Genomic DNA, 16605 nt, shown 5'->3' with positions numbered 1-16605 from the left:
TGTGGCAACGAGGAAAAACATGACTACCTGACTACCACACACACCCTCAACACAATTTTGCTGCTTATTCTTGAGAACCAAACCAGTGTATCTCCTGCTACCTATAACTATAGTGTATATATATATACATAGTCACCAAATATTCAATTGCCTGGGTGCTTCTAATGACCAGCAATACAAGGAAATCAGCGATAAACGCGCACTCACATGCATATGTTTCATTTAAACATATTTTATTTAAGTCAACGTTTCAACGCCACTTTGGAGCCTTCCTCAGAACATATAACAAAGATGATTGATCAAAATACAAATCACATCATCCCGCATATCCCAGAACACAGAAATGCAAACATGCAAATGTCTATATCATACTGTATAAATTACATATTTACCTAATATATAATTAATGACCAGGTTTTTATCTGTTATGGTTTGTGGAGAGGCCAAATGCATATGGGGGATTTTGCAGAATCTCCCCGTGCATTTGCAAAATGGACACCACACTAATTTAAAGAGGCCACACAGCTATCATATCCACTAAACTACATGCGATGGCTGGAGTGTACCTGTAAGGAATACCAATTTCTTAAACGGTCAACTATGCAATTACCCCTGATCAGTTTTCTATCCAATGAAATTACAATGCAGGATCATTGCAGAATTCTGGGGTAGGACGATTGCCCCCATTGCCCCTCTCTTCAGAGACCCATGTTTCAGATGAAATAGAAGATGATTGGAATTATTTCTGGTGCAGATATCCACCTCTCAATATACCTCAGTTTGCTCAGTGGGGAAATGATTGCATACAATTTACTTGGCTGATGCCAAAACCATCTCCCATTATTTCATGGTCATCAGTTTTCTGTCTGTGATCCTCACGAAGCACAATACGGAGTCTCGGCTCATTATTGTATATTCATTCTTTACGCAAAATACCAGTTTTTAGCGGTTTGTGTGAAAATCACTGTGTTTGCTGCTCCCTTTGAGTTCGTTGCTTTAGGGTTTATAAGGATCTAGACTAGTCATCTGTTAAGCAACCGTGTTATTATTAACTACATGCAGATAATTAAATCCTATATTGTGCTTTTGAAAATGCTTAAAAAGGCAAAAAAAAATATTTTAATTCGGGTGACAATGACTAATAGGTTGTTTTTTTGTTTTTAGCTCAATGGGGATTTTGCTCAATGAAACATTTGTGTAGCTATAAATGAGATGAAATGCTCATATAGCATGGATATCTTCCTAGCTTTATATTTGTATCAGTGCTTAGTAGATGGTTTAATAACATTAGACATGGTGAAGGGTATTTATTCTGTCTTGAAACGCATTTAAAAGATGATATTAAGAAATCTGCATGGTTTTCAGAGTCTCTTAGAGGGTGACTGCAACATAATAAACAACTGTATTTTACACAAAGGGAAGCATTAAGCGTAAAAAGTCTGTAAAATTCTAGTGATTTCAAAGTTTGTATGTGCTTTGAGAATATTGCACATAAACATTTTTGTGTTATAGAAAACTTTTTTAATGGAAACTACTGTGTGTAATCTTGTAGATCGATTAGGTGGTAGACTTAGGTATATAAACAAACTAGGTTTTCAGATTCTTGATTGATCTGTGGTTAGAACAATTTCCCGTGTATCTATAATATTAGTATGTTCCCGTTGATCCAGAGATAACAAATCTTTGGTTGTTGTATATTAAGTAGTCCCAGTATCTTTCAAATCTATGTAACACTACCCTGAAGTCAATGGTATATTCTGTCCTAGGCCGATTCTATCGCAAAACCTGGGGTAAATCACCAAAGTTTTAGTGTCAAAGCTACCCGACCCGCCACTGCTCCATGGGCCAATTGGTCCCATATATGCTATAAGGGACTGTGCCTAGCAAAATGTACTTGTCGCAGCATGTTCTTAAAATGGAGCACGCCACGATATGACAAAATATCCTAGCATTCAGCATAGAAGATGGCATCCACAGAGAACAAGTAGTAGGATGCAGATGGGACTATACCTAGGGCAGAAATCAACCAAAATAAGCTACTCAATTACAAAAAAGTTAAATACATAAGACATGGGTGAATTAATAGACTAGATAGGCAAAAAAGGTATAGAATGTCGTAGGGTAACAGGGTGTTTCTTAAATCTCCAGACAGGTGATTGGTGCATCTAACCCATTTCCACTCACTCCATTCCTCATCTGTAAACTACTGATCCACCAGTTTTACCAGAAGGAATTCAGATTATACCCTGCTGTGTTTTCGGGTAGAGTTTAATCCCCTTCCTCTCATACAGTCTTTTGGACCAAAAACGATTAGGACACATTTTTCAGTTAAATTTGTTTCCAGACAATGAATTTCATTCACTGCCCATTTGGTTTGGCTGAAAATTCAGGGGCATACCTCATTCTAGTTCACTCTCTTCTTTCTAAAGGCTTACCTACCTTCTCTGCTGGCCACTTCCACATATTCTTCTGCATCTTCATCTTCCCCCTTCTTTCTTCTCTCTTTAATCTGCTATTTTATTTCTTCATCCGCATCTCCACGGACATTACCTGTTGGGAACTTTGCCAAAATGGTGCCGCTTGCGGTGACGTCCTCTCTCAGATCCTCCAATCAGGGGAGAGGACGTCTCAGAAAGCATAACCTGAGGGCAATATGGCGGCACTTGCGGTGACTTACTTTCCCAGTCCTCCAACTGGGGGAGAGGACTTCGCCACGAACGCAGTGATTTTGCCCTCACATTACCTGAGCACAATATGGCGACGTTTACACTCTGGACATCACTGCAAGCCCTGCCATTTTGGCGCATTTGCCAGATAGCAGATTGCAAAGAAAAGAGAGTAGAGAAGGGAGAAGATAAAGAAGATGCAAAAGTAGTCAGCAGAGAAGGTAAGGAAACATTTAGAGAGCGTGAGAGAGCGAACGAGTTTGTGGACCTGCAAATTTCTAATGAAAATTCTGTGCTTTTTGCTTTGTTTTCGTCTGATTTATAGGGGAGGGGTCTGGCCTTGTTTTCAGAGCTTTGCACGTATCGCCAAATTTACCAAAATTCTGTACATTTGCAATTTGTACGAATCCAAATGCACAAGTCTGCAAATATATATTCCATAAGAATATATGGAACAGGGTAATACTTCATTAGCTCTAAATTAAGATTTGTACTAGAAACTTTTACTGTTTGTGCACATTAAAGTGATATTTTATGTTAACTGAATTTTCTTCCTGTATCAATTTATTTAGTAAGAGAATTATTTGCTATTCATCTAATGGTATTTAAATTAATAATTTAGTACTTGAAACTGAATTAAGTCCTACATTAGCTGAGCCATGTAAATCAGGACACATTTTCTGGCCTCTGTGCTTTAGAAGTTTTATTCGCCCAATGAATTTACGAGCAGTACATTAGATACGTTATCTTAAATTTCTGAGGCCAAACCCAATTGCTTTAAACATTATAATTATACTTTATTTATAAAGCCCCAGCATATCATGCAGCATTATTACAAGGATGCAATATAATATATACAAAACTTCACATAGTTCTAAAAACAGGTGCTGGTACAGTAAAAGTGATAAATGCCCTGCTGTTGAACTTACAGGCTATGGGGAGGTAAGGGTACACGAGAAGGGTGTGAGAGAGAAGGCCAAATCATTACAACAAGAACTATAATAATATTCAAGTACACATACAATAACATGGTTATGTGGTTAATTTGGAAAAATATCGACTTTCTTACTAAAGGTTTGTTATGTTCAAATGGTGCAGACCCCTAAACATTTAAAGTGTCCAAATTGAAACATCTTTGTTGGGGGATGTGGTAATAAGCAGAGAGGAGCGTGGCCAGAATTGTCAGGGCTTGCAATGGAAGTCGGTGGGGCAAAGGGTATGGCCATCTATCTACCTTACCTGAAAAAGCCACCTTCCAGAGCTCAGCTTCATGGTATCATGGAGCTGCAATATGGGAGCTGCAATGGAGCTTTGATAGTAGAGCTCCCTGGACTGGTCAGAGGACATCAGAGGACCTTCCCAACTGTACTGAACAGTAGGGCAGCTATCTGGGACAGGACAGTCCTTGAAAATTCATATTGTCCCACAAAAAACATGACCGTTGGGAGGTATGATTGTGTGCCAAATTACCTTACTGGTATGTCAAGTGTTGGTCCCCCTAATCTCTGCCTCTCTTGCCCCAAATTGGAGGTGGGAAGGTATAGAGTTGTGGCTATCTGCACATAAGGGGAGGAATGGGTGTGGAGCTATGGTAGGAGTTAGGCCAAGCCAAACACTACACCCACCACTCAGTGCTCAAAGGCTGTCACAGAGGCCACGTCATCAGCAGAGATTCCTAGAACCTCATGACTAAAGCCAGAATGTTAATCAACTTGTCACAGCACATGATATGGACTGAAAAACACAAAACAAAAAAAGATGTATACCAGTTAAACACGTGTAAATGTATACTTTTCTCTACCGATACATCCTTAAACATACCTTTTGTGCTTATTTTATTTTTAAGTCTTTGAGGTTGCATTACATACCCATATTCTCATAACACATATACTGTACTGCAAGCAAACATAGTGAGAGATGTCAAAGACAACTCCAAGGATATTGATTTACAGAACACCAGTAATGACAATAAATTGCGCCTTTGTGGATAATAAATAGAATGGAGAGGTGTCTTCTGCCCAGTGAGACAGCTCTGTAAGCTTAGCAGGACATCACACGTTGAAACCTTTTATTGTGTCCGCATAAAAGCTATACTTAGATATTGAGGGAGAGAACTGAAGTACGTATTTAACTCCAATCGAGATGTCATGTGAGCCTTCAAGATTCTTAAGGGCTGTTGAAAAATATTTAAGATAGTACCCAATGGCCTCTCTGTGTGTGACATAATTGGATAGTATTAATTATTATTAACACAACACATTCAGTGGTAATGGTGAAAGCATTAAGTAGAGTACATGGAACAGTACCTTTATTTCCTACATGTGTTGGCTGTGGCCAACTGGTGGGGTGAAATGATGCCCCATGTATGCATACCAATCTTTTGAAAGAAATACACTCTTTTGGCCCTTATACATTCCTCCTAAAGGTTTCTGATGCAAGACTGAAAAAGCTTGTGCTGTCAAAATATTGATAGATCTTAACTGATGACAATATAAAATTACGTTCTCAGTTAAGGACTACCCGACAAGGCGTCTTTAGAGATCCACGGTTTTGCACATCCCCAACAGAGTCATTCCTTGTCTGTTCCCGAGTTTCAACAAACAGACTAAGGTTCTGGCACCCCTCCTTCTTAAACTTGTGTACGAATACAGGATAGAACCTACTGGGACGCCTCCATCAGCACCCTAGGCAGCGTCCTAGGATGTAAGGCTGATCTTGCTTCTAGGTTCAGAAATCAAAGAAGAGATGTTAAATAGTGCATGCGAATGAAATAGAGATGTTACTTTGCTGTAGTACAACTATTATAATGTAGGAGTTAAATCACTCAGGTCCAGCGGAAGCTGTCCTTCATCTGAATGGCTACTTTTAATCAAAGCTTCAAGCCACAGTGCACATTGTATCATAAGAATGACAATATCATTAGCATGGTCATTGTGAAACCGATGTTACAGTTTCAAGACAAATACTGACTACTTGTAAGACTTCACTGAGGAGAGACCAATGGGCCACATCTGATATATTCTGAGCTTTAGGGATTCATTAAGTAATTCCGGTGCTTAACTCTTTCACCGCCTTGAGTTGAGTTATCAAGGAAACAGAGATACACACAACAGTTTGATACTGAAGGCATTCACTGTAAGGGTAAGAAATGGTTTAAGAATAACTCATATTGGTTTTGTGTGTGTGTGTGTGTATACTTTATACATATATATATATATATATATATATATATATATACATATATATATATATATGTATATATATGTAAATATTTTTATCCTAATTAACAGTATTTAAAATGAGTTTTTGTAATAAAAGATATTACAAATATACGGGCTTATGGGGGAAGATAATTATTCTTCTTTGAGCAGTAAATACGGTATAATGAAGAAACGTGGGATTTATAACAAGTTAATCTGTAGAATTGAAGGCCGTCTTTGGAGGGGGTGATGTTTTGGTAACATTCCCTACTCAAACACCACGCAGAGTTAATTATGTTCTTTGTCCCATATACTTTCATTAATCAGAAGGTCCCTTTGGATAATAACTACTAACATGTTCTGTTTGCTGCAATATAGTATAAGGACAAGTATGATAAGGATAAGCATTTTTCTACTCGATTGAGCTAAAATGAGAGAGTCGAAGCAAATTTGTTTATCAAATGCATAGCTGTCAATAAGATTTTATTATATGAAAACTGTCATTTTGTTAAAACAGAAAACGCAATATTTTAAGAGCTATTTAATATGAAACTCGTAGTAAGTATGTTGTTAATCTTATACAGTACATACACATATATCTCTGCATGTAATGAATAAGGATTTTCATGTTAGAACCAGGTGTATGAAAATATGCTGTGGATATGTAGTTATACTACACACAGTTTGTGTAATTCTTCATCTGCCATATTAAAGCCCTGCTTTATTATTCACAAATATTTTATTTCTCCCCAGGAAAAAGTATAAAAATGCATTCTCACGCGCTCAGGTGACCAGAGCCGGCTTGTTGTTTCTGGCAAATGTTTTTTTCTTCTTTTATCGCAGCCTTTCTTAGCCTTTGATCGTTTGGTTGGATCTGCATACAGCTTAAAGAGAAACCAGTCCAGCAATGTGTTTATTCTCAGTGCAGCGCATGCTGTCTCTGGTGCCGTGTGGTGCTTTTGTATGAAATAAGTCAGCCGGTGAATGCAGGAAACAATAACATTGGCAAGCATCGTTGCGTTCTTGGCTCATTGCTATCTTCTGTTCTGTCAGAACTCGCACACTGGCGGCATCTTGTCTGTAAACAGAAAAACCTATTCCCAAACATTGATGCATATAGCATGTAGCGTTTCACACCCAGAGACGCATTTTGCCGCTTTGTGTTGTGTCTAGTATGACAGGATATAGTGGCGCTTCACCCGGAGTCTCTGGGCAAATCCAGGAGATCTCCCAGGTATGATCATGGGACTCCAGTAACATCTGGGAACTGTATACGTGTTTTTTAAGTTGCTACATATATGTAAAAACACTAAAACAAGGCATGTCTGGAGCTCTCAGTGTCCGTGCTGATGAGGTAAGCCCTGTGTGGGGCGGGACTAGCCCTGTGTAGGGCGTGGCTAGCTCTTTGTTGGGGGCTAGCTGCGCATAATGGCAGGGCTAGCTCCAGACAGTCTTGTGTAGGAGGGAAAATGAGTAGAGACTGGGCATAGCTAAATGCCCCCTGCCCATAGAAAGAGAAAACGACCAAGTGGCAGTGTTCCACCTGGTGGCTCCGAGTCAAACCCTGAGAATTCCCACTGATGTTTATGGACTGATATAGCACTTCATTCAATAAACAATAAGTGGCTCTCAAATACTTTAATAACCGAAGTATGCGGGGCCAGCTCTGCCACGTATATTACAGCCCTTTAAGGTTTTACCCTACACGTTGCTTAAAGTTTTTGTCACGCATAAAACTCATTCTTCATTGCGCTACAACAGTGAGTGTTATACACCTTTCTAAAAATATGTTTTTTTGAGATGCTGAAAATAAACCTCATAAGGGCTACTATAACCAAATGTAAAACTTGGCTGGTTTATTCGACTTCGATGTTCTCATCATCTTGGGTTTCAGCCAGCATTAGCAATATGGTCTCAAAATAGCAGATATCATTTAAATTCATTCTAGGAAAAACGAAAACTTCAAGCGAGCTTTGCACAGTATCTGCGTATTTCAACACTGCCTAAAACAAATTCAATAAAAATGTCCTAACAGGTGTCCGTTGGTCGTCTCATCATCATGCAATTTTTAAAAGCACTAAAAATATTAAAAACGACAAAATGTAATTGCTCCACTTGTAATTATATATATATATATATATATATATATATATATATATATATTCCTAGCATCTGGCTACTAATCCTCGTAGCAAATAAATGATATGGCCAGTAGGTGAAACCCCATTGCGGACTGTTAGCCGAGGTGGCGTTCCGCCTGAAAACGGGCCTTTCATTATTAAGACAGGTAGTGTGGGGTTAGCGTGACCCTGCAAAATGCACTCAATTGAGCTGGGAGCAGAGGTGAGGAAATAGAAGCCTCTGCTTTAGAATGAAAGTCTTTTGACTGTCACTTTCTATTTCCATAACGCTTGTCATGTATTGTGAGATGAGCTGCCTATTGGACATATGGTTATATATCTCTCCATGAAAGGATTCACACAGAGCTTTCAGCCAACAGAGAGCAGGGCTAATCTCAACTTCTCTGCACAGCCATGAGATTCATTTTCTTCGTTGTCCTTTGTGAAACGTTACCATGTTTTTTCTGCTTTGGAAGCAGTATTCTAGCCGCGCTTCACAGTCACTTTCCATTTTATTCTATCCTTTCTGTATAGAGTTAAAGCTGCGTATACACTAAACGTAAACGTTTGGGGTCACTTGATGGGAAAACAAGGACATTTCTAGCTGTAACATAATTGTAAATAGGTTTTCTAATGATCAATTAGCCTTTTAAACTTGAATTCGCGAACACAACGTGCCACATGAGTGATGGGAGTGATAAAGGGCCTCTGTACACCTATGAAGATACTCCATTATTTTCAGCAGCAATAGACAAAATTAGCTTTTCTATCAAAAACAAGAACAAGAAGGAAATGATAGTTAAAGCTTTGCTCACTGTGTTTAACTGGCATAACCCATTAGGAGGGGAGGAACATAAGCCAGAATGAAGCTAACTAAAGTGCTGTCATAGCATCTGTCCAGAAAGATGTGCGTAAGACCTGGGTCTCCAGCTTGTGCATGACCCTGGCGAGCTGGGCTGAACTCAACCATGGTTCAGCTGAATCATTTAATAATTATATAAGGATACATGTGGAGTATGCGCTACATGCTGAAAAGTAGGGGGTAGCTGACCATTATGGCATACCTGGGAACATGCTGCGGGACTGAGGGTTAGCATCGCCAATCTCTGGGCAGTGAATCGGTGTTTGGTCACATCCTCTCCATGCTACTAAGGTGCCTATAGATTTAATAGGTGACATTTAAGCAATGGTTGGATCATTTCTGTGCATCCTTATTGAGCTTTCTATGTAGTCCACTTTGGAAAATGTGTTCATCGAGTATGTTGTCTGATATATGGGATTTGGTATACTTTGGACCGTTTGGATAGGGTTGCTAGCTCTCCCTGGCCGTATGGAATTATCACCATAATGTACATAGTGCAGGCACAGAAGAAATTTTTAGTAATCTCGTAATTTTAGTTCTGGTGTCTCTGGAGTTCTTTTAAGGTCACTGAAGGTCATTGTTAAATCTTTGATCACTCATCACATACGATGTTAGCCCAGGCCACTCAATCTTCCAGTATCCAACATGCAGATTAGCAGTGTCAGTCTAAATCAAAACACAATGGCCCCATCACTGTCAGTGGGAGGAATAGATGTCCACAGCCTGCTGCTAAACTAATATCTTATAGCTCCCTGACACCTTGATGGAAGGAACATTACAACACGCTAAATAGGCCTCTCCTGGAATTCTATGCAGACTCTCTGCCAAGGTTAATGCTGCTATAGACCTGTGAGAAATGCTGCTGTGAATGCAGCTTGTTAACAGAAAGATGTAAGGCAATAGCTGGGGTTTTCAGTAAAATCAAGAATATCACCCAAATACATAGCAATCTTAACCCGTTCATTGATCATATAACATAACCTTTGTATTGAGCATATCACAGAACATTTTCTCTAATGGGGAGTGCTTATCGAGTGAACTAGATAAAATGTCTCACTACAGACTTTCTACTTTCTGTTTTACTAATGATGTAATGTGTAGGACTGAGATATACATCATATTGGTCTAGACACTTATATAGGGTTTTATTAAACTACTGTGCCACTGTATAGCTTTCAGCGGTGATGATTTGCTCAGATGTGGTCCTTGTGTGGCTCCTTGTGGGATAATGACCTCATCTGCCGCACAAAGATCACATCCAAGAGACTTGCACTAGAAGAGACAAAGATCTCCACCTTGTGATCAGAAATGCTCACAATATGTTTTTGTAACCATGTATTAACATCTCATCATAGCCTCTCTCATTTGTTTGAAGCACCTTTTTATATGCAAGCGTACATTACTTGAATACGTGTGCAGGCCCTGGTGTATACATTTTCAGAGATTGTAGATACAGCGGAAGTTCATTAATAGAGGATAATAAAAATAATACATCCCAGCCTTTCTGCTCAATGCCCAGCGTGTTGCGAGCCGAGCCCAACTTGCACACAACATAAAGAAAGTCTTTGCAAAATTCTTTTAATCATCTCAGTTCAGTTCTCTTTCCTGCGCTTTTGTCAAGTCGGCCAGCCCTGCAGTAGGGCTGAGTGATATATATATATATATATATATATATATATATATATATATATATAGTGTAGTATGCTGCTAAGAAACATATAGGAATGTAGAAATGTGACATGTATGTTGAACTGGTACCTAAAAACACAGTGAAAATATGTATTGTCTTGCCATCAAGATGTGTTAACCTCCAATGGGTTAAGCTAATTGGGCAGTGTGGCACTTTATTACAAATAATGAAGGTGTTTGTGTTACAGAACATTGAAGCAACTGAACAAATATTCATCAACAAACCACATGCTGTTTGATTAGTCTTGAAGATTCTGGGTTTTGGAGGAATTGTGTAATGGTGTTCCAGCTTCTCAGGGGGCATCCGTGAATATATTCATTTCACGGGATATGATTGTCTTCATTGTAGTTCCGTTCCTTGTGTGAGCTTATGATTTGCATCCAAAAACTCCTTAGTATATCTTTATCAGCTAATGTATTGTTTGGCTAACGTAATCAGTAAGAGAACAGCTAGCCAAGCTGCTTGACTGAATGAGGCACTGTATCCTCATATGACATAGAACATGAGCATAGAAAACTTCAATTACTTTTGGTTTAATACCGTAGTCTGGTGATAATGTCGCCTAACTTTTTGCTAATCAGTGGGTAACCTTCAGCTTTTTAGCTATGATCTATGATTCCCATTATTATTATCACCAAGCCACGATCAGCGACCCAATCTATATTGGACTACACAGTTCTCATAATCCTCAGCCAGTCTGTGGCCAAAGGGAGTGGGAGTTGAAATGCTGAAGCCATAGAACCACATTTTCCCCAAAACATACCTACCTGTTGTACCTGTTTTAATGGGACAGTCCCTCTTTGGCACACAAACGATCCTGTCTCGCTTTCAACACCTGATGTCCCTCTTCGCTGGAGCTCAGCATGTTTGCTGGGTATGAGTGTATCACAATGTTCTATACCTAAAAGTCACAATAATATTTATATAATTGGCAGGAAATCTGTGTATACTTGAACTTGTTTAAATAAAATACATTATTCTGCTTCTAAATAGTTCAATCATTCACAGCCACACATCAACACAACTCTATCCACATCATTTTAATAAAAAGTGCCCCCCTTTGGCCGTTGGAAATGTTAGGGGTAAGACCTACTCCATGAAGTGGTGTTTTTTCAGTGCCTCGCGAGCCCATGATAACAGGACAACCTCCTTCGACCAAGTAGAGCAATAAACTTATATATCACTGTTTTATTTCAGCACAGATTTAGAGTTCGGCGAGAACTCAAGTGCGACTTTTCCTTTTACCACATTCTCATTTCCAGTTCTTCTCTGCTCTGTTACAAACACACGGATAGCTCTGTAATGGAAGCTGATGAATGGGCGTGATAAAGCACATTGAAACCAGCCAGGTGTCTCTACTAGATAGCTCCCCTCAGCTAGAGACACTTAAGGCATATAGGCACGATTCTCAACTCCGATATCTCTGTCGCAAACCCGGAGCCAAAGCAATTTGCAAGATGGGATCAGATTCATTTTAGAGTAAGAAAAGCATTGAGTTTTGAAGTTATTGTTGTCTACGGCAGAAACCTAAAGGGAAAAAGAATGAACAGAGTGACCAGCCAATCATTTATATGGGCGCACCTAAGTAAAATTGGGAATATGTCTAAGAGGAGCCCAAAACTTACTTGAGCAGATTAAAAAAAATCAGGAGTATTTTTTCTTGTTTTATTTATATTTATCCAACAAGTTACAGGTAAAGTTTCAGGAAATATGCGTTGTATTTGCAAGGGTGGAAAAGAAATGGATGTATAAAGAAGGAAGTATAATCAGAAATAAACTTTTTTGACACTTCCTAACATAAACACATATTTGGCATTACATTGAATAACACTGCTGTTATTTTTAAGGGTAGCATTCAACAAAATAAATTGGCTGTGGACATTTTTTGAATATGATAGACTGTGAAAAATAACTTTCAAACAAGACATCAGTTCCAGTGAAAAATAGAAATCCGGCACAGGCGTCTCAATGAGAGCACAGCCACCCGAAAACAAGCACGTTTAGTCAATTCACCTGCATAAAATAAACTGTTTTCTAACACAACTTGTGCAGTTGATGTACTTATAAAGCTTATTCTGTGACAAAGTCATTTGCCCACGGAATTTATTGTTAATGTGCGATGTGGATTATGTTGATAGAATAGAAATGTATGAGGTTTTAACAATTTGAAAGAGGATTCAAGCGTAAGGTTTCAGAGGTTGATAGGGTTATAGGGCAATTTCTACATCAAGTATCTGACGTGATAATATCTTCCTCCCGGACATTGAATATAATGAATGTGTGTTCATGATGGGCAGGAATAAAGTGTACCATATTTACTCATACTTTTGCACTCACCAGATAAGGTCACTCATCATCTTATTGGACATTTGGCTGCGATACATATATCATGTCGGACACTTCATAAATATTACAATGTCTTCCGCTGCCACCTTGTCAGATAATCAGATAATGATCTGCCATCCATTAGTTTTAATGATGCTTCTAAATAGCTACATGTCTCGGATGTTTAGTGATCTCTGGTGCCTGCTAGCAGCTTCTCCTTCATGGATGTCCTTCTTTTAATATTTACAGTGTGGCCTTGCATCCACGCAAAGATGTTCTTGTAACCACCAGCGATGATCGTCTGTGGAAGATGTGGTCTATTGCTAATGGAAACGTTATCATGACTGGCGAAGGACATACAGACTGGCTCTCTGGTTGCTCCTTCCACCCAACGTAAGTATAAATCATTTACATTGATATCATCAAGCCCAGGATGTATTGAAGACCACCTTATGGTAATGAGTGAACGCAGAAACCCTTAGTGACACTGCCTGCGTAATTGGCTCCTTTTATAATAAGAGGCCTGGGACCTCGTTGCTTTTTTAATTGCAGTCCTGGCACCGCGGCTCCGAGAAAAACAATGTTTTTGTTAATTTCTGCTGTATGTGACACACATGACATCATGCTGTGGCCAGCAAACCCACTGCCTGCAGGGCGCACAATTGTAACTGGTATCAGATTGTAACTGGCTTTTCCCACCATAATGCATTTCCTGAACACAAGTAATAGAAAAGTGGCCATTTCCATTTCTATTTTACTATTCTCACTAAAGTTGATTTCTCTATGAGCTGATCTTCTCTGTGAAGGGCAGTACTGTAATCTGAAGCAGTCATCTGCATGCTATGTAGTGTAATGAGGATGGGGATTATTGAGAAAATGATGAACGGCTTTATTAGATAGGCGCTGTATAATATATACGTACATCACTAAACTTTATTTACAGCTGTGTTCTGTTGGTAATAAAACAGGGAAAGTAGTAAATGTATTCTGCTCATTTCCCAACTGCTCATTGTTTTTGCTTTCTGTGACTGTAAAGGATAAGCCTCGAATTCCTCTGAACTTTTTATATCAAATTAACACACAGAACGTACACCAAGGTTTTAATATAATGTGCTAATTAGATATTAAAGATTATTCAAATGCTATGATTTACTTAAAATGCCATTATGTGTGATAGAAAAGTCCCAATGTGAACTCGCTCGAGCAGGGCCTTCTTCTCCTCTGGTACCAGTATGTCTACCTGTGGGTTGATAATTGTTGAATATACATCAACAACCCTTGAAAATTTAGGTCTTAAAACATAAGTCCATAGAGAACTTGTAGGGACATGAAGCTGCAATTTGAGTCCAAATCTAAGGACAGTTACTCAAGTTTTAGGGCTATAGACCAAGGTGGCTTTTGGGAGCAATGGACCTGTTTTAGCTAGTCTTGCAGTTGCAGCATTAATGCATTCTCTATAATCCAGCACTGGTAAGAGGAGATATTTAATCATTTTATTCAATGCCATCACAAACCCCACCTGACTTCCATGCCTGGCCAAGAATTTTTTCCACTTATTTTGACTATAACAAGCAACGAAAATACTAAAGCAAAGAACACATTAATTAAATTCTTGCATAAAAGCATTCCTGCTCCCCACTTCTCTCTCGTAATGGAGGTAAAAAAAATGTTCTAAGCAGCGGGAAAATAAATCCAGAGGACATTGCATAGCTCATCATAGAGAATGCTAATCAGATTTCAATAACACATTGTTACCATGGCTTCCAACGAGTCGGACGCACATGAAGCTGGGAGACAATTTATTGTTAGAGATTTCTGGGTAGCTTATAATCCTTAAGAATTGCTGTTTTCTCTTTGTCGGTCAATTATCAATTTAAGATTCAAGTATCCAAATTTGTGTGAACAAAAATAAAGCTATTTTCAGTAACAAACATCGGTAACAATAAAATGTTGATATTTTCCGCCCTTGTGTTACTCTATATTGTTGGAAATAGATTAAGTGGCACAGTTGACCCACATATTCTATGTATAGCTGTGAAAACATTCCCTAGCATTTCCATTAATGTCAAAACGTTGTAAATAGGGCTTCAATATTAAACACAATGGTTTACATGAGATATGTAACACAAAGGGAGACCGTTCATGTTCATTAAAGTTAATTAAACAAGATGATCATCTGTGCATTCTCTAAAATTAACCAGTGATAGCTTACATTGGTTACCCACAGGAAATGCAGAGAGATACCGCGGGTTCAGATGTTATGCCAGGGGGTCACAGCAGGCATTATAGACATCCCAAGGTAGTCCTCATATTTTAAATGGACCCTAAAGTTGCAAACCTGGGGAATTCTTATTGGTACCCTGCCCGGAGCTTGATGACATTTTGTTCATTGCCTCTATACCACGGCAGTACTTTGTGTCACCGTAGTGACACAGTTTTCATAATTTTGGCTCTGTGGGATTTGAAATTAAATTGAGGTTGAAGTGCAGACTTTCAGCTTTAATTGGAGGCTTTTTACATTTATTTTGGTGAATGGTTTAGGAATTACACTATTTTTTATACATTTCCTCCGTTTTCAGGGTCTCAAAAGTAATTAGACAATTGGCCAAGAAGCTGTTTTGTGGCCAGGTGCAGGCTGTCCCTTCATTATTTCATTAACAAGGAACAAGTTAAAATGTCTGGAGTTGGTTCCAAATGTGGCATTTGCATTTGGAAGCTGTAGCTCTGGCCTCTCGATATGAGTTCCAAAGACTTGTCAATTAAAATAATGCAGGTTAGGTTGAAAAACAAAACAAATCCATCAGACACACAGCAGAAACATTACGAGTGACTATATCAACAAGTTGGTGCATTCTGGAAAAGAACAAACCCACACCAAAAGGGCTGGACAACCACAAAGGAAAAATTTAGTGAATGGTCGCAGAATTTCCTCATTGATGAAGAAAAACCCATTCACAACCCATGTTAGGAACAATCTCCAGGAGGTACCACAAGGTGCAAACCACTGGTAAGCCTCAAGAATTGGTAGGCCATATTAAACTTTTCCAGAAAACATATAAAAATGCCCGCTCAGTTCAGGAAACAATAATCTTTGGACAGATGAAAGATCAATCTATATTAGAACGAGGGGAGGAGGAAAGTATGGAGAACAGAAGGAACAACTCATGATCAAACGTATCTGTGAAACATTGTGGAGGCAGTGTTATGGCATTGGCATGTATGGCTGACAATGGAGCTGGATCACTAGTGTTTAGTGATAATACGACGGCTGACAGAGGCAGCAGGATGAATTCTGAAGTGCATACGGGCACAATATTAGCTCAGGTTCAGCCAAATGCTGCAAAACTGATAGGACGATGCAACCAAGGAGCTTTTCAAGGCAAAAAAGTGCAATATTCTTCACTGTCTGAGTCATTTCACTTGATGAAGACAAAACTGAGGGCAGATAGTTCTAGACTTGACAGTCATTCGCTACAAAGGCTTTTTAACCAAGTATTAAGAATAATCATTTTGCTTATTATTATATTAGTTTGCCCAATCGCTTTTGAGCCCCTAAACATGAGAGACTTTTGATGAGATTTGCTGTAATTCATAAACCATTCATTTGAATGTGAAAGCTGAAAGTCTCCATTCCAATCACATCTTGATCCATTGTGGCGTACAGAGTCAAAATTATGAAAATTGTTTCATTTTCCAAATATTTATGGACCTAAGTGTAAATAAGATGAGTAAGAGGGCTTTG

General features: G+C 38.8%; 1 protein-coding gene across 2 annotated transcripts in view; it reads left to right on the top strand.

The window, feature by feature from the left end:
- SPAG16 (sperm associated antigen 16) overlaps nt 1-16605 on the top strand; it is a 290439-nt gene that overhangs the window by 127211 nt on the left and 146623 nt on the right. For both annotated transcript variants that reach the window (XM_053470842.1, XM_053470840.1), the window contains exon 11: nt 13113-13256. In XM_053470842.1, the coding sequence (XP_053326817.1) occupies nt 13113-13256 (144 nt within the window). The remainder of the gene's footprint in view (nt 1-13112; nt 13257-16605) is intronic.

This window comes from Spea bombifrons, chromosome 7 (assembly GCF_027358695.1).
Source record: "Spea bombifrons isolate aSpeBom1 chromosome 7, aSpeBom1.2.pri, whole genome shotgun sequence".
NCBI lineage: Eukaryota > Metazoa > Chordata > Amphibia > Anura > Pelobatidae > Spea > Spea bombifrons.
Note: the sequence above shows the minus strand (reverse complement) of the source record. Positions and strands in the feature narration are given on the sequence as shown.